This window comes from Rissa tridactyla, chromosome 8, assembly GCF_028500815.1.
Source record: "Rissa tridactyla isolate bRisTri1 chromosome 8, bRisTri1.patW.cur.20221130, whole genome shotgun sequence".
In the NCBI taxonomy this organism is placed as follows: Eukaryota; Metazoa; Chordata; class Aves; order Charadriiformes; family Laridae; genus Rissa; species Rissa tridactyla.
Window position 1 is genome coordinate 19301853 of NC_071473.1, and position 22319 is coordinate 19324171.

Genomic DNA, 22319 nt, shown 5'->3' on the forward strand with positions numbered 1-22319 from the left:
AATAGAAATATCAAGGAAAAATGTTTGATTTCTGGGCAATAGGACTCATCTCCACTGACACCATCACCTCGCTCCAGGCAAGGACCCACCTCTGAGCACCCCCAGCACCGGGCTTGGGCTTGCAGCCCAAGGCCATGCCCAGGATGGGCAGCCCTACGTCCCCGCTGGTAGACGAGCTCTCCAACACCCCCGCGCACCAGCCCCTCACCGCTTCAGCGTCTTGAGAAACTTGCTGCCGGGGTGGAAGAGGTGCTTGAGGCTCTTGGAGACCGAGTGCTTCCTGCTCTGGGGCTGGTTCTTGCAGGGCTCTGGGGAGCAGAGAGCAGAGGATGCTGCAGCAGGAGATGAAGGGCCGCACCAGCAGCCCCTGTCATGGCATGCTGACCCGGTGGGAAGGCTCTGCCAAGGTCTCCCCTGCCTGAGCCATCTCCCTGCTATGCTCATCCATCATCCATGGGACAGACCTACTCCTGGTGCCAGCCCAGTCCCCAGCCCATGCCACAGCCCTGGGGGGCCCAGCTGGATCCCTCACCCCAGCCTCCCTGCAGCGCCGTGCCGTGCACTCACCGTGGCAAACGCAGTGCTGGTGGACGGTCTTCACCTGGCCCAGCAGATGGTCCAGAGCTTCAGCTTGTCCCCTTCGCCGAGGAGCCCGGCCGTCGTACTCTCGCCAGTCTGCGGGTCACAGACCAACATCACCCCCAGCACCTACCCCTCAGCCTGCCAGAAGGAGGGCTTCTTGTCCCCTCCTCTCCATGGCAGGTCACCTCCTGGCACCCTACCTATGTGTCCCACAGACACGGCACAGCACATCTTGGCACGGCAGCAAACATGGGTGCTGGGCACCTCTGTGTGGGCTGGGCTTTGGGAGATCCCTGGTTTTGCATCCCTCTTCCCAGGAGCACCCTGGCTCTGCACAGCACCCCATGGCCACCAGCCACCCTCCAGCATGGCAGAGGGAAAGAACAAGGTCCCGTCTGTTGCGGCCGCACTTCGCCGGCCTTAAAAAATAAAATTCTTTCCAGTGTCTTCCTCCAGGTCTTCCCCAGAGCTGCAGCTTCCTCCGGGTGAGTGCTGAGAGCTGGGCTCACCTCGGCAAACACATAAATAAGCTCTCCTGCCAGCTCCACCCACTGCGAGACGGCAGCAGGACCAGGAGCGGGACCAGGGACCGGCCGCCGCTTCTACGTTAGCTTTACATTAATTGCTTTAAACACCCCCTGTGTCCTGCCTGCTGCTGTTTTCCATGGAAAGTTCAGCTCTGTTAACTTTGGCTGGAGCTCACCACTATTTTTAGGAGCTTTAAAAACACCCAGGGAGGTGCCTGAGTATATTCTGCTGGGCCAGGGAGGGATCTTTACTGAAGGGAGAAATATTAATGGAGATAAAAATAAATAAACCCCACTCATGTCTGATTCGCTTCAGCCGCGCTCTGTATCGATGCCGCTGCATCTCGGTCACAGGGGATGTGACCTGTGCAGGATCGCAAAGGGTCTTTAAAAGTGGGTGCAAACATGACAACACCCGCTGCCAGGACAGGGTAAAGCCAGGGCAATGCAGTGCACGCATAGGCTCGCTATATGCATTCATATACATGCAAATGTATTTTTTGCATCTTTCCCTACCAGTGCTATAGCGCCTGTGTACCTGCAGCTAGAGCTACGCGTGGTGCCTGTGCCTCTCTAGCCCCATCTCCTCCACCCATCCGCGGCGCATTCACTGCTTGCACACAGCAGCATCCCTGGTCCCTCGCTGCCTGCATGCGCGGTGGCAGGGACACTTGCCCACCGCCCTGCTGCTGCTGTTCGGGACAGGCTTAGCCTCCCCGCTGCGCATGGGGCTGCTCCACACACCGCCCATGGGGCTGATCCCGTGGGAACACCGTGCGTTGCCGCAGTGGAGACCCAGCTGGGGACTGGCAGCGAGGGGCAGCGGCCACCTCAGAGCCTGCTCGTCCCTGAACTTCACCCTTTGGGGCTGCTCCTTCCAGTTCAGTCCTCCTGGCCTGTCTCCCTCAGTGCCTTGGAGTGCCTTGTGTGACATGGGGTGGCTTTTCCCCTCTGCTTGTCCTGGTGCCAGCGTGGGGAGGTGAGTGCTGACAGCTCAGGGCTCCGGTCTCTGGTGGGGCTCGTGACGCCCATCCCAGCTCGCTGCCAGGGAACACAGGTCCCCGGGGCTGGGCTGGATGGGCGAGAGCATGCGGTGGCACAGGGAGGGTTCCAGCCCCACTGCCACCCAGGACCCACTGCCACCCAGGACTGCAATGGCTCTGAGCCCTGGGGGGACACCTCCAGGGGCTGAGCTGGGGCATCCCACCATGTCACCCCTCAGCATGTGCCAGTGGTGGTTTTGCACAAGATTGGCCGCTCTGGGGCAGATGTCATTGAGGAGGGTGAGGACTGACCCCTCCCAAAAGCTGCCCCATGCTAAATTACAAACCTCTGCTAAAAACCACAGGGATAGGGATGTTTTTCCTTCCTGCAGAGGAGATGGCTGCCTTACTTTCCTTTTAACTAAGAAAGCAAAACAGCCTCTCTCCTAGCTTTCTCCTTAGGGTGGGCAGATGCAGGTGGCCTAAAATGGCTCAGCCTTTACCAGGCAACGAGGAGAATTTCAGGTTGAAAAATAAGTGTGTGGCAAAGCTCCTGTTGGCTGGAGGCAGCATCCCAGACCCCAGGGCACAGCCTCCCTGCCTGGCCCGAGACCCCAAATGCTGCCTCTGGAACACTAGACTCCATCCCAGCAGGGAGAGGGACCCCAGGACAGCACAGGGAGCTGCCGCCTCCCCCCATCCATCCTGCAGCCGGTGCCAGCTCATGCCGGCATTCCCACTGGTACTTACTGGAAGGGATGGCGAAAGGGGGCACGGAGGCTTGCGGGGGACCCCAGCCCTTCATGTTGTAGGCAGACACCTGGACGTAGTAAGCTGTGCCCTGCGTGGAGGGAAGCCACACTCAGCCCACCAGCACCTCTCCTGGCTCGGCGTGTGAGGGAAGATTCCCCCTCACCCGCAGCCCAGTACACCAGTACACCAGTACACCATGAGGAGTACTAAACTGGGAGCCCACAGCCCGGCTCACCGCTCTGACCTCCCCCAGCTGTACAAAGCTCTTGTTATCAGACACCAGAGAATCCCCACAGGCCGGGTGGGTGGTTCTGGGGGAAAGCGGAGGAAAGATGGGATGCTATGAACACCCTTTGCCGGGAGATGCTCCGGCCCCGAAGACACGGGGCTTCCGCAGCCTGGAGGGTCGGGGTGCTTCCTTCCCGCTGGAACATGCAAGGATCCAGCCCCTGGAGACAGGGAGCTGGCGCAATGCTGTTGAGGGGCTTGTGGCACGAGGACAGTGATTAAAGGCATCTGATTAAAGCCCAGCCAAGCTGCCAGATGTTGCAAGGCCTCCAGGCACTCATGAAGGTGGACAGGAGCCTGCAAAGCAGCTCTGAAAGCATGATTGATGGGCTCGGGCCACCTCCTTGCAGCAGCAGTGCTCCAGGCTCCGCTCGAGCCCTGTCCTGCTGTGGACCAGGGCAGTTCTCCTGCCGGCTCCGGGGCTCCAGCACCGCTGCCTGGGCTAAGCCCCTCCGGCTGCATCGAGGGCTTTCCCTGCTCCTCGAGCCGGTGGTCCCTGCCTGCTTGCCCCGGTGCTGCAGTGCTGCACGGCCCTGGTAAGGGTGACCCCATCCATCTCCCCGCATTCCTATCCCAAGCTCCATCCTGTCGCAGTCCCCATCCTGCCCTATGTCTCTCCTGCCAGTCCAATGCGAGCTGGGGACAGGATGGCAGCCGCCGGGGAGGGGACAGCTGACAGGCAGCGTGGCCCCTGTGGTTCTCAGGAAGATAAAACAGGGGGCAGCCCCGGCCCCAACCAGCCCGTGACCTTGCCAAGATCCTGGAGATGGAGACAGGGCTGGTCCCCCCTCTCCAATGAGCGACGGGGCCGGCGCGGGAGGTCGGTCTGTGCAGGTGGCAGAGGAATGAGCCACTGATTTATTGCCCAGGAGGAGCACGGGCGGAGATGGGAGCGGGGTGGGGGACAGAGGATAAATCAGGCACTTGGTGAATGGACCCATTCTGCCTTTCGCTCCAGCGTCCCCAGGCATCCTGTGCAGGGGGTTTCCCTATCGCCAGGGCGGCCATGGCCCACGCAGGGACAGACAGATTCCTCTCCCGGCCCCACGCTCTTAGCTCTGCCTGCAGGCTGTGCTGAACACTGCCGCGGCACAGTCCCATTCCTCCTGCTTGAAATGATGTCCCATCCCCTCCCTGCATCAGCTGCAACTCCACGGGCTGCACCGTGGCCAGCAGCTTTTCCCGGCCGTGGGGTCTCTCCCCCGCAGCCCAGACCCCCATGGGACACCCCGAATGCTCACCGACACCAGCCCCCGGATGGTGAAGTGCAGGTTCTTCAGCTTGTCGATGACAGCCTCCCCCAGCGGTGGTGAGAAGGTGGGGGAGGAGCTCCACTCCACTGAAAGGAGAGAGAGACCCCAAGTTACCGCGTGGTGCTGAAGAGGGGACAGGCTACCAGGACTGGCTGCAGGGAGTCGGGGCCAGCAGCTGCAGGGGACCGTGGGCAGCACCAGAGGGAAGGCAGGGGAGGTGGGGGGGACAGCATGGCGAGCTGTGGTCCTCCTCAACGAGCCACATCAGACAGGGTCAGCACCTTCAAAAGATGGGTCAGGAGCTGGGAATGGAGAAAATTCTCCCAGAAGCCAAAACATCGGGTTTAAATGGGTGAGGGGCACAGAAGCGGCAGGACAGCAAAGCCCCACGGCGTGCAGGGGCAAACAAACCCCTGCTTGTCGGGGGGCACACAAGAGGCCCCCCTGAGTTTTGCCTTGCTGCAGGAGGGTGGTTTGGTGTGGCTCCCACCGGCAGCCGGGTGGTATCACAGTGTGCAGCCCTGGCGTCTCCACGCTTGAGCACACAGGTGGCTCGGCAGGGGCTCTGCAGCCACTGCCCATGCCCCTGGCACACCGGCGTAGCACGCGCGTGGTGACCACCCCAGTGCATCCCCCTGGCACACCTGAGGTACTTGCCATTGCCGCATGTCCCCCTGCACTGCTCTGGGGACCCCGGTACTTACCTTTGTACTTGGTGACAACGGCAGAGTTAACGCTCAGGGGCTCCCAGAAGGTCACCTGCACCGAGGAGCTGCTGGCCACGGAGAGGTGGACGTTGGTGGGGGCGTCCGGCACTCCTGGGGACAGAGAGGACCGTCACTCCGAACCCCTCAGTGTCCCTCCTGGGCCTCCCCCAGCATCCAGGGCCACATTCCTGGAGCGCTCACCCCCTCTGCACCCATTACAGCGAGCTCTGGCTACAGGGTGCAGATATCCTCTGATGGGCGCTGGTGCAGCCTCATGCCTGGACCACGTACAGCCCTGCTCCTTCCCCCAGCGCAGGGGCTGGCCCCCAGCCCCCCCAAGCCCTCCTGCGGGCACTCACGGGCATGCTCAAACCCTGCCTTCATGCGCTTGTAAAGCCGGTATCGCCACTCCCAGGCCTTGAGCTGCTTCTCCTTCTCGGAGCAGTCGGCGTTGGGCGCCTCATTGACCACCTGCGCCGTCAGCTCGTTGACGCGCTGCTCCGCTTCCCGCACCAGCGTGGAGAGGTGCAGTGAGCGGCTCTCCAGGCTCACAACTATGGGGAGGGTGGGCATGGCCGCAGGTCCCAGGAGAGGCGCCAGGAGGAGGGAAGAGAAGGTGGTTAGGGCATGCCCAGGCTCTGCTGGCACCAAGTCCCATGACGAGACCCCATCCTCCCCTCTGTGTCCTGCTCCCAGGCTCCACTCAAGCCGCTGCTACAGCCTGCACCAGTTTCCCAGAGCCCAGTGACCACCTCCCCACCCAGACTGTGCTGACTGGGGTGGCCTGCTTCACCAGGCTGGGGACCCAAGTGATGGGCACGGCACGGCTCTCCCACACCAACTCACAGTGTGGGCTTTCCTTTGCTCCTGCCTGCAGCAGGGCCCTGGCGATGGGAGCATTGTTGGTCATGATGGCAATGTCCAGGGGCAACAGCCCCTCGCTGTTGGGGGTGTTGAGGTCCAGTTCCTCAGGGCTGTACTGCTTCAGCAGCTCCTGGACCCTGTCTAGGTCCTGCAGCTCCACGGCCTCAAAGAGGGCAGCATTGCTCTGGAACTGGGTGGAAGGAGAAACGCAAGTCAGTTGAGCATGGGGCACCCTCCTCTACCGCACCCAACACCCCAGCCCTTCACCAGAACCCCACAAACCCAAACAGGGGGGGCTGCCCTGGTCCCAGGAGCTCAGGAGCATCAGCTTTTTGCAGGCACAACCGGATGATGCTGAGCAAACACCCAGACAAGCTCCATCTGAACCTCCTCCAAGGCAGTTTCACTTAAGGCGCTCTTGGCCTTCCACCCAGGTGACAGCACAACCCACACATGGACCCTCCAGCCCCATCTTCCCAGCCATGGCAGCACTGGATGGAGCCAGCAGGCACTGACCAGATAGGACTTGCGGAGCTTCTCCTTCTCACCCCGTCCTGCCAGGCTGCCCTCGTCAAAGGACGTGTAGTTGACACGGAATTTCCCAGAGAGGTTTCGGTAGAGCCTCTTGGCCGCGTTGGGCGAGGAAGGGCCCGGTGGCTTCCTGGCCTGCGCCAGCTGCAGGTCCCGCATCTGCTGTGTCATTTTAGGGGAGGATGACCTGGGAGAGGGCAAGACGGTGTGGGGAAAAAAGGCATGTGAGGACATGCCAGAAAGGCAGAGGCACATCTGCAGCGTTGAGACCAAGGCACGACCCAGGAGAGCCAGAGCAGCGCTGGGGCAGCACCCATGTGAGAGGCTTCAACGTGGATACTGGTACCAGAAATGCCCTCATCCACCTGTTTCGGCTGAGGCCGGTCCATTCCTCCTCCCCATCACTGCTGCTGGTCCTGTGAGGGTCCTGAGGGGCTCGTATGAACCCTTGCAAGTGAGGCATTTCCTTCCAGACCCAAGGGCCGGTCTGGCCCCACTCTGTCCTTGAGCTGGGATGCCCCAAGAACCTCAGGCAGCTCAGCTCTGCAACTGGTCCCCTTCCATCACTCTCCTTACTCCCAGTCTCTGACACCCAGCTCCTGAAGAGATGGTCTGCCCCATCGAGGGCCGCAGGAACCAACCGCCCCCCAGCCCTGTGCTGGGTGAGTGCTGCCCACCATGCAGTTGGCTTGGGATGGTGTTGTGCACCCTCGTCACATCCATCCTTCTAGCAGGAACCCATCTCCTGCACTTATTGCTGGGCCTCAGCCCTCTTTGGTACATTACTTTCCCTGGGGTCTTTATTCCAGCAAAGGGCACCCTCTGAGCATGAAGCAAGAGCGAAGGAATGGACAAAAGGCCATTTCTAATGGCACCAAGACAATGCAGGTCCCAATGGGGACCGGTGACCCCCCAGCCTCCTGCTCACCAGCAGACTCAGGCTCCACAGCTGCTCTTCACCTTCTCCATCCAGGTTGATAAAGCTAAAAAATCTTTTCCCTACTCTGATTTTGATGTCTATTTTAAATAACCATGATAAATATGTACAAGTCACCAGGAAAGCTGGCATCTTTTCTTGTCTTCACAGAGGGGGAGCTGCCCCTCTCCCTGGAGCCGTGACCCTCATGTCCCCACCAAGACCTCATGCCCACCAGCAAAGTCCCAGGTTGCAGTGCGATCGTGGCCTCGCTGCTGCATAGGGCTTTTGCCCATGAGTCATCCCTTACAGCACCGAGGGTTTTCACTGGCGTCAAACATCTGATCCCCTTCTTGCCGTAGCCTGTGGCACAGTTCCCAGACAAGGCGCATCAGGTCTAAAGAGCATTTAGCACAACAACGCTTAACACAGTTTCTCTCAGTTTTGACCTCATAGCCCTGTGTATAAGGTCAGATATTTAGGAGCAAGGTCTTCCCCGTATCACTTTATTGGTTAAATATCAAGCAAGGGGTAAGCGTGATAAAAAGCGTGACAGTTGTCTAGAAGGTCATGCCAAAAGGCTACCGCAAAGCTGTGCCTGCCATGATGATGTTTATAAAGCCACCATCAGGAGGCAGGATATTAATAACAGCATCGCTACGTGCTCTTCGTTGTTCTGCTTTCAGATTAGGCACAGTAGGCTGCAGAAGTCCTTTAATGATTTTACCTTTTATTACTGTGATATTTAAAAGCGGAAAATGGTGGGGAGGTTGGCTCCTGCCAATCACTCATCTCACTGGCTTCAGCCCACGGATTTAGAGGTCTCGAGCGTGGCTCAAGCCGCAGTGTCAGGTTGCTGCCCTGTATTCCTCTAGGGATGGGAGTTATCTGGACGTAGGGCTCTACTGACCGGACAGATGGACAGTGAACACCAACCACGTGAGCTTCAGGCGGCAAGACACCCCTAAGCAACCATGTGGGGGTCAGTGAGATCTGTGCAGCAGGGTCCTGGTGGTTCTGGTGGGGAGGAAGGGGAGCAACTCTCCACCAAGAGGGCATCACCACCTGAGGAGAAACCTGCACAATGCAGGGAAGCGCTGGAGAACCAGCCCTGGTCTCACTGGGACCTACCCAGCTCTGGACACAGAGTCCTCCGCTTACAGCCGTGCCACCCTGAGCACATCGTGTTTCTTCATGCACATGGAGCAACTTCTGGCACAGCCACTGCTGAAGGCTCCTCATGCCAAGGGGCTCCTCACATGCCACATACAAGCCTCTACAGACAGCCAACACAGGACCTCAAATATCAAAGGAGCAGAGAAGTATCATGCAGTTCTGCAGTCTCTGGTAGACAGAAATTCAGAGAGAAAAGCCACCCATGCCTGTGCAGACAGGGCACCCTGGCAGGAAGAAGCAACCAGGAAGGCAGGTCCCATGGACCCTTGACCCATGGACCAAGCCTGAGAAGCAAAGTGCTATCTGACATACTTAGGAAAGTGAAATAACCGACTTGGGAGCCTCTCCAGCAAAACCTTGCCTTTTCTCTTGCGTCTAAGAGCTCCCTGCTCCCAAGTCCTCCTCTCTCCACCCCCAGCTGCTGCTCGGAGGTGAAGATGACTCTTTTAGCAGGCTCCTTGGCAAGATGCCTAGTTCCTCTGTGGTTCCCTTTCATCCAAGGAGGCAACGATGCTCTCGCACATCAGGAAAGGAAGAAAGACCCCAAAAGTACCTCTCTGGAAGCTGGGTTAGACCCTGTTGTAACAGATCCCTGCTCCATCCATGCCTGCAGAGTCAAGGTTTAAAAAAGGAGTGGTGCTTTGGAGCAAAAGCACTTTTTTCTGCCAATTAAAATATGTGGCAAATGACCCAGTTCAGGCAGACTGCACAATTTGGAGGAAGTTCTCTCAGAGATGGTAGAAACAGAGGCAACACAGAGAAATTTCTCACTATTTTCCCTCATCTGATTTGCTTTTAATGAGAAGTAAAGAAACGGAAATTATTCAGAGCTCAGGAGTGAACATCTATCTATATTAAACTGGCTGCCCCAAAGATAAAAGAGTTTCCTGCCCTGTGGTTATGAGTCATCTGGACTCAGTGAAATAGTCTTGATTTATCTAGAGCTAAACTTTGCCTGCGGTGGAGCAACTGATAGCTGAAAACAACACCCACAGATGTTGTGACCTCAAGGTACCACCAGCCAACACCAGCTCACCCCGATGGCAAAGCCCCATCCTGCGGGGAGGTGGTGGGAGGAGGTCCCACCTCCTCTGCCTTTATCATCTCAGTGCAGCCAAACTAAATTTATCGTAACCACAATCAGTTCTTGTTGCTAATTATTTACCTACTTACTGCAAACACCACAGCAGGGGACGGGTGCTTTCCTGGCCCCAACAGTTCAGCTTTCTGGCTGTGTTTGCAACCGTCAGGGAGGTGGTGTGGACCTCAGGTCTTCAATGCCATAAATCCACATACCAGCAAACCCCATGGAAAAGGCTGAGCTTCTGCTACAGGATGCACTGGGGCTGGCCAGACCCATCTCATGAAACCAATACAATGAGAAATTGTTTTTAAAGGACATGAGGATGGGTGTGCGTAAGACAACTTCATTTTATCTCTCCTTCTGCAATGCACGCAAGCAAATCCACTGTGTAGTTCATAAAGTTGTGGTTTCTGCATATTCTGGGTTTTAATGTTTCCAGTGCTGCAGATCTTGGCCTAGTAAACAGTGCTAATAATTGTAATTATATGATTTTAAGTGCATTTTGTTTAAGGGCGTAGCCTCTCCCAGCCTCCAGCAGAGAACCAGTCCATGTCAGACAGGGCTGTCCTGTCCCGCTGGCAGAGTCCAGACCCCGGGCTGGCTGGAAGGAGCCCTGTGTGCCCCGAGCCCAAGGGACCCGGCCATCATCCCCTGGGCAACCACCGGGATGGCTCACTGGGCGCCTGCAACACCAGACATGCAAACCCCAGGGGGACCATGGGCTGGAGAGGCGGGCCCGTCCGAACCTCATGAAGTTCAATGGCTTGAGAGCAGCCCTGAGGAGAAGGGCTTGGGGGTGTTGGTGGACGAGAAGCTCCACGTTCACGGGCAATGTGTGCTGGCAGCACAGAACACCCCCGCAGCCTGGGCTGCATCCCCAGCAGCGTGGGCAGCAGGGTGAGGGGGGGATTCTGCCCCTCTGCTCCGCTCTGCTCTGGGGAGACCCCCCTGCAGTGCTGCCTCCAGCTCTGGGGCACCAACAGCAGAAGGACACGGAGCTGTTGGAGCGAAGCCAGAGGAGGCCCCGGAGATGCTGGGAGGGCTGGAACCCCTCTGCTGTGAGGACAGGCTGAGAGAGCTGGGGGGGTTCAGCCTGGAGAAGAGAAGGCTCCGGGGAGACCTTCCAGCCCCTTCCAGTCCCTAAAGGGGCTCCAGGAAAGCTGGGGAGGGACTCTGGATCAGGGAGGGGAGCCATGGGATGAGACATAACGGTTTTAAACTGCAAGAGGGGAGACTGAGATGAGATCTGAGGAAGAAATTGTTTGCTGTGAGGGTGGTGAGCCCCTGTCCCAGGTTGCCCAGAGAAGCTGTGGCTGCCCCATCCCTGGAGGTGTTCAAGGCCAGGTTGGATGGGTCTTGAAGCAACCTGGTGTGGTGGAAGGTGTCCCTGCCTAGGGCAGGGGGTAGCACTGCTTGATCTTTAAGGTCCCTTCCAACCCAAACCATTCTGGGATTCAATGATTCTATCTATCATTCATCCTCCCTGCCACCATGCACTCTCACCTTGGGGACAGGGGCTGGAGGTACCTGGACAGGCAGGCAATGACTTTCCTGCCTGGAGGTCATGAGATGTGTCTGCTGGGGACCATGGTGGCCATCCCACACCACATCCCACCAGTGGGAGCCTGCGCTGTGAAAAGGCTCATTTGCAAGCGATGCTGCCACTGGTGACAATGGCCTTCCAGCCAACACCCAAGGCTGCCCGGTCCCCGCTGCCCCCCACGCTGGCCGTGGGAAGGATTAGCTCACAGGTGCCTGCCCACGCTGGCAGCGAGAGGACGGACTCCAGCCCGTGGCGGCAGACATGAGCTCAGTGCCACGCTCCCGTCCTTGGGGTCCACGTGAGTGGCTGTCACTTCGGGAAGCTGCTCCCCACTGTCTGCAGCCTGATGCAGCGGAGAGAGAAACCGCGGGGCTCTGTACATGAGAAAAAGCGAGCCCAAAGGATGGAGGATGAAAGGTGTTAATGCTTTGAAAGGGCAAGGGTTGGGGTGGGAAGGAGAAGGACTGGGTCCTTGCAGAGCTCCTTGTAGCCTTGTGGCGCTGTGGGTGTCAGTGGCACGTTAGCACAAGCTGCCAGAGACGCTTTCCTGACCCACGGTCCAATTCAGTCCATTGGGCTATCCAGTGAAGGAACAGGCAAAGGACAGGAGAAGCCTAAAAACCAGCTATCAGGGAGAGGTCAACCCAATCCAGGCAACCTCTCCCCACACCGGGAGCTTGCATCAAGAGACCAGCTGGCAGGAGCGACATCCAGCCCGTTTCCAAAGGAAGCGGAGCGTGAGGTGTCTTTCCTCCTTTGAGGACACTCGGCCCTTGGCGCACGCAGGAAATCACTTGTTATGGCCACGAACACTCGGACACTAAATACTCCACAGCAGAGACCACTCGAGCTCCAAACACCCAAAGGAGCTTCTCTCTCAGCTCCCGGGGACACGAACCAGAAGCTCCACGTCCTGCACGCAGACGAGCTGCTGATGCACTGGCGTTTTCCACTCTTCCTCCCTGAGTTCAAGCAGTTTTTCAGGACTGGGAATTAGAGACTGGATCCAAAATGGAGCACGAGTAGGGGACCCCTTCCAAAAGAGTGGGGTTTCATAACCCACCATAAAACACAGTCAGAATAAGGACAAAACGCTGCGCTTAGCATCCCTGCAGGACTCCCAGGAGCAGCCCGCACACCAGTTCCCCAGCTTGACGTGTGCGGACCTCCAAGGTATTTAAATACCATGTGGTGACCTGGCCATGCAAAGATGGAGCAAAACACTCCTGCCCCATGGAAACATCTGCGTGCCTGGAAAATGCACTTGCTTATTGAAACCTGGGTCCAGGGAAAGGCACCAAACCAGATCCAGGGCTTTGTTTGTTTGTTTCCTACAGATTTTCCCTTTATTTTTTCCCCCACTTGGCAAACCCGCTGGGTTTTGTTTTGAATGGAGCCGAAACGAGCATGCCTCTTTTGTTTAGCAATAACAACTAACTTATATAGATCCTGCTCCTGCCAGGACATTTTTGTTTGAGCTCCAGAAGCCCAATGCTATTAGCCCGATGCTTGGAGGAGCTCAGCGCGGTGCAAGGCCAGGAGCTGCTGCACAGCACCCAGGTCGGTGCAGTCTCCCAAGCATCAGGCACCACTTTGTCTCTGGTGTCTCCATACCAGGCATGCCGCGGCGTGTGTAGGTGCCTCTTGAGGAGCTCGTGACCCGGGGCAGCGTCATGGCATGGCGTTGGATCTGACAGCTGACTCCCAGCAGCCTGGTACCCGAATAAGCTGGAGGAGAAGAGCGAATCCTGGGCGAGAGCTGCAACATCCCGCCAGCATTCAGCGCCCTGCACCTCGGCAGGGGAAGAAGTGGAGGATTCCCCAGCAGGAGCAGGAGGGATACAGCACCATGCCTTGCTGTCCAGGCTGTTCCCTGAATCAGGTGGTTTTTGCATCCCTTGGGGAATGCTCGCACTGGGAGTGCAGCAGCTGCAGCATGTGGTGATTTTGGGACCAGCTCGGCTACCAGAGGGGCCATGGCAGTGGGGAACACGCGATGTCCTACATCATGGGGCCGGTTGAGGAGTCGCCAGTGTCCTCCCGAGGCACGGCCACGTCCCCGGTGCAGCGCAGCCTGCCCGCACGGCTCCCCCCCCCCACCTCCCTCCTAAATCACAGGATCTGAACTTGGGAGAGATGGAGACTTCAGGACTCCAAGAGGGGTTCGGAGCCAACCCAGTAGATCACTTGCTGACAGTCTGCAGAGGCCTCCCATAAAACAACCCATTTCTGCGGGCCCAGCAGTATGTTTGGGGTGGGGTGGGGGGAAGGGAGCAGAGATGCTCGAGTCGATTCTGCTGCAACACGATAATGCTGCTCCTTCTTTATTTTTTAATTTTTTTTTTAATTAAGCATCCCAATAACGTTTTTTAAATGAGCCCAGAAGGAGCCTGTGGCTCAACAACCCCCTTAAAATGTGACTGAAATTGCCCTTTCAGTTGCTGGGTCCCCCGTGACTGTCTGCCATCATGGCGGGGACTGCTGTCGCGCCTGCCGTAGTCACAAAGTGGCACCGTCCCGGCTGCGCCCACACACGCGCCTCCCTCCTGGGCAGCTCCTGCCCTGCCTGCACACACAGGACACCGGGACACTTCTCCTCGGGGATCATGCTGAGGGATGGTGCGCAACAGCTGGCTCTCCAGCCGAGGCAGAGGATGCTGACTACCACCAGCCCATGAGTGCCATGTCAAGGAAGGAGATGCTGGAGGGGAGAAGCAACGTCCATGTCAGGCCCTTGGCTCTGCACCCCAGCCCAGCTCCACCAGCTGCACTGTTTTCACAAGAATTTACCCCAGCAAAGCTCCTGGCCCGCCCTGCCCGGAGGCTCGCACCTAGAAAATCTGCGTTTCTTCTTTGGCGCTACCAAATTTCTGGGGGGCCCAAGCTAAGCGGGTGCGTGCACTACAGACCCTGCCGGGGAGGGGGGGTCAGGAGCTGCTGCTTGGGTGCAGCATCCCCCTGCCACCAGCACTGCTTGTCCCTGTGGCACCTCCCAGTGCCAAAAGTCCCCATTCCCTCCCCACCAGCACGGGCACTGGGGATGGCAGATCGGCTACCGGGAGCTGTGCTCGGCCCTGGGCTCCCACCTCCCAGCCAGGGTAACCCCTCCTCGCTGCGCTCCCGGCAGTGCCAGTCTTTAATTGCCGCTTGACATTAAGTATCTGAACAAGGAAGTCTTGGGTAAATGTTCTTGCTATGGGAACACGCAGTGCTGAGTCTCTTTAATTACATTGTTTTTGTTTGGCTTTTTTTATTAGTTGTGCTGTGGCTTCCCCTCCCTGACAGGCCAGCGAAGCACACGCTAAATATGGCTGGGTTTAAGGTCCGCCGTGAAACCCGAACCGCGGCACCAGACTGGCTGGATGCGGTGCAAGCCAGGGTTACGCGGGACACGCGTTCCAGCTGCCACGGTCCTGCTCCAGCCCCGCGCCCACCCCCCCACCCCCGGTCCTGCTCATCCAACCGCTATCGGAGCAGCTCAGAGCACAACCGCCATGCTCTAAAACACCTATGCATCCTCCTCTTCCTCATCCCGCTAAATCCTCCTGGGAACACAGCGTCACCCTTTACTCCACGGTCCCCATCCTGCCCCGTCTCCATCGCACCCGTCACTTTCACGCTGGTCCCTATCCCACCCCATCTCTATCGTACCCATCACTTCCACACTGGTCCCCACCCTGTCCCGTCTCCATCGTAGCCATCGCTTCTGCACCGGTCTCCATCCCAAAGCGTGCTGCCCCACACCTGCTCAGCCCACCTCCAGGCCGCCCCTCGGGGCCGAAGAGCCCTCTTCCCACCGGCCACACTGCTTTCATGTTCCTCTGCCCCCCCTTGTTATTTTAAAGGCATTCCAGAGGATGCTGTCAGGCTTGGATGTGGTTTGGTTGGGTTGTTTGTTTTCGTACTGGAGGTTTTATGATCGCATTGGGAACGAGCCCTAATTGAGCTGCAATTCGAATTGCAGTCCGTGGGTATTTGTTTCATTTTTGGAAGGGCTTAAACGGCAGCCCAGCTTAGGCTGGAGAACGCATTTGGTTTTAACTGGAACCTGATGGAGACAGGACTGAGCAGGACGGGCTGCCCCGAGCCGCGACCAAAGCTCACGGGGAAGCCCTGCGTGGCTGCCCCAGCACCAGGTACCCACAGCAGCAACAGGCAGCGCCGGGTGCAACCACAGGCCTGGGACCACCCAAAAACCCTGCGGCTGCCGGGCAAGAGGCAGACGGAGCCAGTCCTGCGGTGTCGTGAGCCAAGCGTGTAGCCCTGGGGCCCAGCTCGGTTGGGGCTCGTAGCCACCCTGCAAACTTCTATGCCCTGCAAACCCCTGTTGCCCTGCAAACCCTGTGTCACACAAACCCCCATCCCCTGCAAACTCTGTGCGCTGCAAACCCCTGTCCCCTGCAAACCCCTGCATCCTGCAAACCCCTGTCCCCTGCAAACCCCTGCATCCTGGAAACCCCTGTCCCCTGCAAACCCCTGCATCCTGCAAAACCCTGTCCCCTGCAAACCCTGTCCCCTGCAAACTGTGTGCCCTGCAAACTCTGCATCCTGCAAACCCCTGTTCCCTGCAAACTGTGTGCCCTGCAAACTCTGCATCCTGCAAACCCCTGTTCCCTGCAAACCCCTACATCCTTGCAAACCCCTACATCCTGCAGACTCTGTGCTCTGCAAACCCTGCATCCCGCAAATTCCTGTGTCCCACAAACCCCGTGTCCTGCAAACCCCATGCCCTGCAAACCCCCGTGCCCTGCAAACCCCTGCCCCCTGCAAGCTTCTGCACTGCAGGGTCTGTGACCGTGTGCTCCCCAGCACCCCGGGGAGGGAGGTCACCCCCGGGGGCTGGATGGGGGCTCCTTGCTGGGGTCGTGAGCTGCCTCCAGACCCCAGCTGCTCGCAGGGACCAGGCAGCAGAAACGGACAGGACCTAAAAGTCAGCGCCCAAACTGCCCTTCACAGGATCTACATCGGTGTCAACTTCTGCTGACCGTGCCCCACACCGACTGCCAGAACTAGGAGTTCAGCCCCAGCACCCAAAATGTGCCCAATGCTGCTGGCACCTGCAACCAGCTGGACCTTTGCAGGTAGGGACAGGAGGACGGAGATTTCCAAAGCACAGCGGGACCGGCCGAGCACCTGCTCTGCATTGCAACGGCGCTTCCTCCCGTCCTTGCAGAATCTCACAAGCCTGGATGCTGGAGCAGGTCAGCAGTGCTCTGGAAGACACCCCCGACCTGCTGGCACCATCCCGGCTAAATCAGACTTCCGCATATTAAAAGCGGATGAGCAGTGGGGACTCACTGCCCTTCTTTCAGGAAGAAATCCTATCCCGGCTTGGCCTGCCAGGAACGAGCAGCGCTCTGTGCCACAGATGCATGTGTGCAAACTCTTCTCGGGGGTATCAAATGCAGAAGCTGAGTCATACGACGCCTGGTCTCAGCTCAAAGATCACCGAAGGTAAAAGGAGGGAGGAAAAAAATATCTCGATGGGGTCGCAGGGCCCCAGCTTGGACCCAGCCAGAGCAGAAGGTGGGTGCTCAGCGTAGGGATGCTCAGCTATGCAGCCAGGGCCCGGCTGCCATGCTGGGAGGACTGAGAAGGGATGTAAGACCATCCTCATCCAAGCTTGGTCCTGTCCCCTTGCTCGGGCCCTGACACACTTGGAAGGGAGTGGGGCCAGATACTGGAGAAGCTGCTGCGGCAACCTCAGCCTGCGCGGGGCCAGTGGCTGCATCTGAGCACTGTCCTGATGGGAGAAGGGGCCACAGGGGGCCAGAATGTCATTGTCCCAGCTTCTTTGAGGGTTGCCACCATGTACTGCACCCCAGCGAAACACCTGGGACCCCCTGGGAGCCAGGAAGAAGCACTAACGTGTCTTCCCCCATGCTGGCTTAGACTTGTGTGGGAGGAATGCTCTGCATTTCAGCATGGCCTCGCACCAAGGTAACATCCCACACTGCCTCCTCCTCCTCCTCACCCTGTTGAGACCCACTGGGGTTCTCCTCCCTTAGATTGGCTCCCCTGCAAGACCGTATGCCACTCCTGGGACAGTGGGGCTCCACCTCACCCATGCACCCAGGCCCCCCACTATGGTTCAAATGCTGGCTCAGCTCCGAGTGCTGCTGGAAACGGGGCTCCCAGAGCCGCATCCCCATGGCCTGGCCCTGGGGCTGCAGCTCGCCCTGGCACGGGGACACAGCCACATGCCATGAGGGCTGAGACCTACAGACTCATCACAGCAGTGAGAGGCAATCAATTTGAACCCAGACCTGCAGAGGTGACAAGCAAATCCTTTAACCTCCTGCGCCACCTGGTGCCACCAGGAAGAATACGCTAGTGAAAGCTGGCTTTCATGGGAATCCACCTCTTCTCCAAAACCACGAAATTGAAGAAAATTGACCAAAGAAGGACTTCTGGAGGTCACCTGAGCTCACTCACCCATACCTGTGGCTGGTGTCCATCCCCAGGCAACTACATACAACCGGCGCTTCACAGGCCTCCAGGGAACCTCCCCAGCCCAACACTGGGATGTCCATTCTGGTGGAAACCCACCTCCAGTGCATCGTCCTACACAAGCCATCCAGCTAGACTGGGACCAAGCTACTCAAGTGCGCCAAAGCTGCACGATGAAAACCAGCACCACTGGCTGAAGACTTCCAGAGCTGCACCCAAAGGGGTTATAAAAGGCAGGCCACAGACATTGATCTCAGCGGGGAGGAGGAGACGACGGCCAAGACACAATGGAAGAACAGACAAACGCACACACCCGGCTCCAGAGCTGCTGCCCAGCTGGTAAATGTTACTGGAGTCAGAAAACCCCTTTCCCGCTGGAAGGCTGTAAGGCAACCAGCAGCGCTGGGCACGCTGGCCGCTACCCGCAGGGTGTCCCTGGCACTGCTACCAAGAACAGCCACCTCCCCATTGGGGATCATCTTGGACTGCTGGTGGCATGTCCCAGGCTGGCTTCGCATTCGGCACAGCTTCATGCCAGGATTTGCTCCCGGCTTGTTCCACCACCAGCTCCCTGCCCAGTACCCACTAGGGTCTTCTCCTCTGATGTGACAGACCAACTCCACCATGTAGCCCTGGTGCCAGTCTCAAGCCAGCACCACCCAGGGCAACACCAGAGGAGCTGGTTCACTACCACCCAACTACAAAAGCATTCATGTATGCCGGAGCCAACCTTCCCTCCATGAATCTCCAGTGGCATCAGGGTCCAAAGACTGCAGTCCAAGGGGAGAAGCCAAGTCTTTTTTTTGCCATTTTGCTAGAAAACACCCCAGAAGTGCTCAAGCACTCTTGTAGTGGCACCAGCTGAGGTTTGTCTACTTCCTCCATTAGACCTGAGCTTTCCCACCACGTGTGTCACTTTATTCTCCCTCTAGCTGCGGAAAGCTTTGAGATACCATCAGGTGGAGAAGCTCAAGCTGAGGATTATGGAGCCTATGAAGGAACTGTCAGAGACCCCAGGACAGTAAGTAGAAAAGATTTCCAGCCTAATATAAAGGAGCAACATTAAAAACTATAGTAATCTTCAGGTCAAACCTCCGACCATCAGAACACACTCACCTATCCATGCATTGATGCAACCAGTGCTGCTAAGCCCACCCATGGGAGAGGCAGGGGTGCAAATGCCCTTTCCCAAGGTCTTGCAGGACATGGGAGCACTGGGACGTGCTCTCTGCTCTTACTGAGTATTGCCTCAGCTTCTCCTGGTCTAGAGACAAGACACTGCCCAAGTTGACCTGAGCTCTATTCCTGTCCCACCACTGAGGGCGAGAGGCAGGCGATGTCCACAGCCAGTCCCTCAGTTTCCCCGCATGGGAAACGGAGATAAAGACAATGTCATCTTTTGTAAAGTGCTTTGAGACTTGCTACTGGGGAACACCAAACAACCACCAGGGTTCCTTGCAGCCACCACTCCTGACCTGGACTTTTGTGGGCAAGGGGGTGCCTCTAGAGAAGGGACTGGTAGGTGCTCGGTGCAGCTGGAGAGCAGTGGGTCCAGTGGCCAGAGTCGCTTTGCAGACGGGGACTTTAGGAGCTAACCCCTGAAGAGCTCTTCCAAGCATGCACAACCATGCCTTCCAGAGGCTAACAATCTGACCAAATCTGTGTTGATTTCCACCAGGAATGCACCACCCCTGACAAATTTCAAGTCTCTTTTCCAAAGCGTGGAGGCACCAGAAGTCCTCAAACAAAGAGATGGGAGACAGAAAAAAAAAAAAAGGCTAAAAAAAACCCAAACAAATTGGCAAAGCCACCTTTTTTCCCCAACCTTCTGCTGAAACTTGAAAAAAAGAAAAAAAAAAAAAAGAGAAAGTTTTCTTTCCTGAGGCAGAACAAGCATGAAAAAATTCAGTCCAAACAGTTAAAGTCTGGCAAAGGTAGAAGCAAACAAACTTCCGCTGGAAAGTGTTATATAGCCTTACAACAGGCGTCTGCTGGCTCCGTCTACAATCAATGTGTCGGGCGAGAGGTGCCCTCCTTGGCTGTCCACGGCAGCACACGAGGATGACTTCACTGCAGCACAGAAGAGCAAGGGTGACAGGGGCCAACGGCCACAGGTGGCCCTGGAGATGGGAGGATGGAGCAGGAGGTGGGCTGGCTGCCCGCGAGGGACACGGGGCAGCGACAAAATCCCCGGCAGTGCCTTGGCACGTGTTATGCCTCAGATGACCTGCTCACTCACCAGCAAAGCCATGCCTTCACCCAACTTCGCTCTCTGATAAGGTCCAGAGGCTCAGCAGTCCCTCGCTGCACCAGAAACCCAGCCAAACCTCACCGGGCTGTCTCTGCCCTCCAGGCCACTCCCTGGCACGAGGCAGCAGGGACCGACCCACCGATGAGTGTCTCCTTGAAGGCTTACATCTTCTGATGTAGACCAGGCTTGCAGATAGGCCGAAAGCTCCATCACACGGCAGGAGCGAGCACCTTCTGACTCCGGAGCCCGGTGCACAGCGACATTTAAAAGACTTTGTTTTACGATTAGACCTGCCCAGATCTCCTCAGATCCAGAAAGACTCATTTGTCCACCTCCACGCCTGCCACTGCCTCTGACCAACTGTCTCCTCTTCCTCCTCCTTGCAATCCTAAACTTACAAAGCCTAACAGTAAAGCTCGACCTGCCAGCTCTGAGCTCAGAGCCAGACTACATCTTCTCCCTGGGGCTGGGGGAATGGGTTTGCCAGCAGAAGACCCCAGTTACCAAGCATCCTAATGCCAGCTCCTTCATCAACAGATCTCAAAGCGCCTGAGAAAAGAGGTCAGCATTGCTGTGCTCCTTTTAAAGAGTGAGAAACTGAGGCACAAAGAGGGGCAGATCTTGCCATCAGTCACTCAGCGGGCCAGGAGAAGCCAGGTCACCTATGCCCCAGGCCAGCACTTTGTCCCTTGCCAAAACCACGACAGCCCAGCCCAGGGATCTTTCCTCTGTGAAGTTCAGAAACTTTGATGAGTCAGTTTGGGTTGGGAACTACTCTCTTCATCTAGGTCATTTCTCCCCTGGCCACTTTAGCACTTAAATGTGGAGGCTGGGGATGGAGAGGAGAAACAAGACTGTGGGAAGAGCAGAGTAACCATGCTGCAGGATCTACCTGCAGTCCCTGCCATCTCAGAGTCTGCAACAACCATGCGCTCGGAAACCTGTAGGGTTTGCGTGGAGAACATCAACTCAACAAGCCACATCATCCCGCCAAAGGTGATGATGGCTCTTTTTGGGGCAGTGGGACAGAGTCAATCCGGGTAAGGCCAAGAAGAGACGTTTCTTGGAGCTCTGCTCAGCTCAGCAGCTGCACTCGCTTCCGTCCTTAACAAGTGCTGCCACATAATGTCACAGAATCACAGAACGGTTCGGGTTGGAAGGGACTTTAAAGATCATCTAGTTCCAACCCCCCTGCCCTGGGCAGGGACACCTCCCACCACACCAGGTTGCTCCAAGCCCCCTCCAACCTGCCCTTGAACACCTCCAGGGATGGGGCAGCCACAGCTTCTCTGGGCAACCTGGGCCAGGGGCTCACCACCCTCACAGCAAACAATTTCTTCCTGATAGCCAATCTAAATCTACCCTCTTTCAGTTTGAGGCCGTTACCCTGTGTCCTGTCATTACACTCCCTGATCCAGAGTCCCTCCCCATCCTTCCTGTAGGCCCCCTTTAGGGACTGGAAGGCTGCTACAAGGTCTCCTCGGAGCCTTTCAAAGCTCAGAAACAACAGCTTTTCACAGCAGACGATCAGTAAAGGAGCCTGCCCTGACTTCAGGCAGGAGTGATTTGCCCCCCAGCTACTAACTGGTGAGCACTTACAGGCCCTTTTGGGCCACTTCTTGGGTGGAAACCAGACTATGTCTGAACAGAGCTGGAGGGCGCTCAGGTGAACCTCCGCACCACGGGCAGAGGGAAGACCAGGTGCAGTTTCTCCTGATGGCACTGGCAACTGCTGTCAGGTGTCCAATTCCACTTTGGCCGAAGCAAAGCATGAACCCCTTCCACATCGCCCAACAGCTCTTTGTGGCAGAAGATCTTCATCCCTGTCCCGCCCACCCTGTTAGCAGTGCAAAGAAAGGCAACAGAGGCAAAGTGGGAAGGGAAGAGGAATGTGTCTGGGCAGTGAGCTACTGCAGGATGCACTGGGGTAGAATAGAATGTTGGGTTGAAAGGGACATCTAAAGGCCATCCAGTCCAACCCCCCTGCAGGAAGCAGGGACATCTTCAACTAGATCAGGTTGCTCAGGGCCTCATCCAGCCTGGCCTTGAATGACTCTAGGGATGGGGCCTCCCCCACCTCTCTGGGCAACCTGGGCCAGTGTCGCACCACTCTCATTGTAAAGGGTGGTGATGGATGAATATTTCAATGTTGGGGAGAATGGGAGGAAATCTGGAAGTGAAGAGCAGAGGATTGTAACTTCTTCTCCCTGACCTCCAGCAGCCATGAGGCTCAGCTGATGTGGAGTTCAGTTGGCCTCGCAAACCTCCTCTGAAAACCAAGCAAGTTGGCAGAAGAAAGGTGGGTAAGAGGGATGGGTCTGAAGAGCGAGCATGCAGACAGCAGGAAAGACTCAAGCAAAGATGGAGAGAGATCCCAAGATATCCAAGGACCTGGTCCTCAGTATCCCAGT

At 57.3% G+C, this 22319-nt stretch overlaps 1 protein-coding gene across 9 annotated transcripts in view; it reads right to left on the minus strand.

Moving 5' to 3' along the window:
• Positions 1 to 22319, minus strand: part of LOC128914117 (ankyrin repeat and fibronectin type-III domain-containing protein 1-like) — a 260886-nt gene that overhangs the window by 9979 nt on the left and 228588 nt on the right. For all 9 annotated transcript variants that reach the window (XM_054212698.1, XM_054212696.1, XM_054212695.1 and 6 more), the window contains 8 exons: positions 6474 to 6675; positions 5940 to 6147; positions 5453 to 5647; positions 5091 to 5204; positions 4375 to 4472; positions 2843 to 2933; positions 568 to 675; positions 209 to 308 (listed from right to left, as the gene is read on the minus strand). In XM_054212698.1, coding sequence (XP_054068673.1) covers positions 209 to 308; positions 568 to 675; positions 2843 to 2933; positions 4375 to 4472; positions 5091 to 5204; positions 5453 to 5647; positions 5940 to 6147; positions 6474 to 6675 — 1116 coding nt within the window. The remainder of the gene's footprint in view (positions 1 to 208; positions 309 to 567; positions 676 to 2842; positions 2934 to 4374; positions 4473 to 5090; positions 5205 to 5452; positions 5648 to 5939; positions 6148 to 6473; positions 6676 to 22319) is intronic.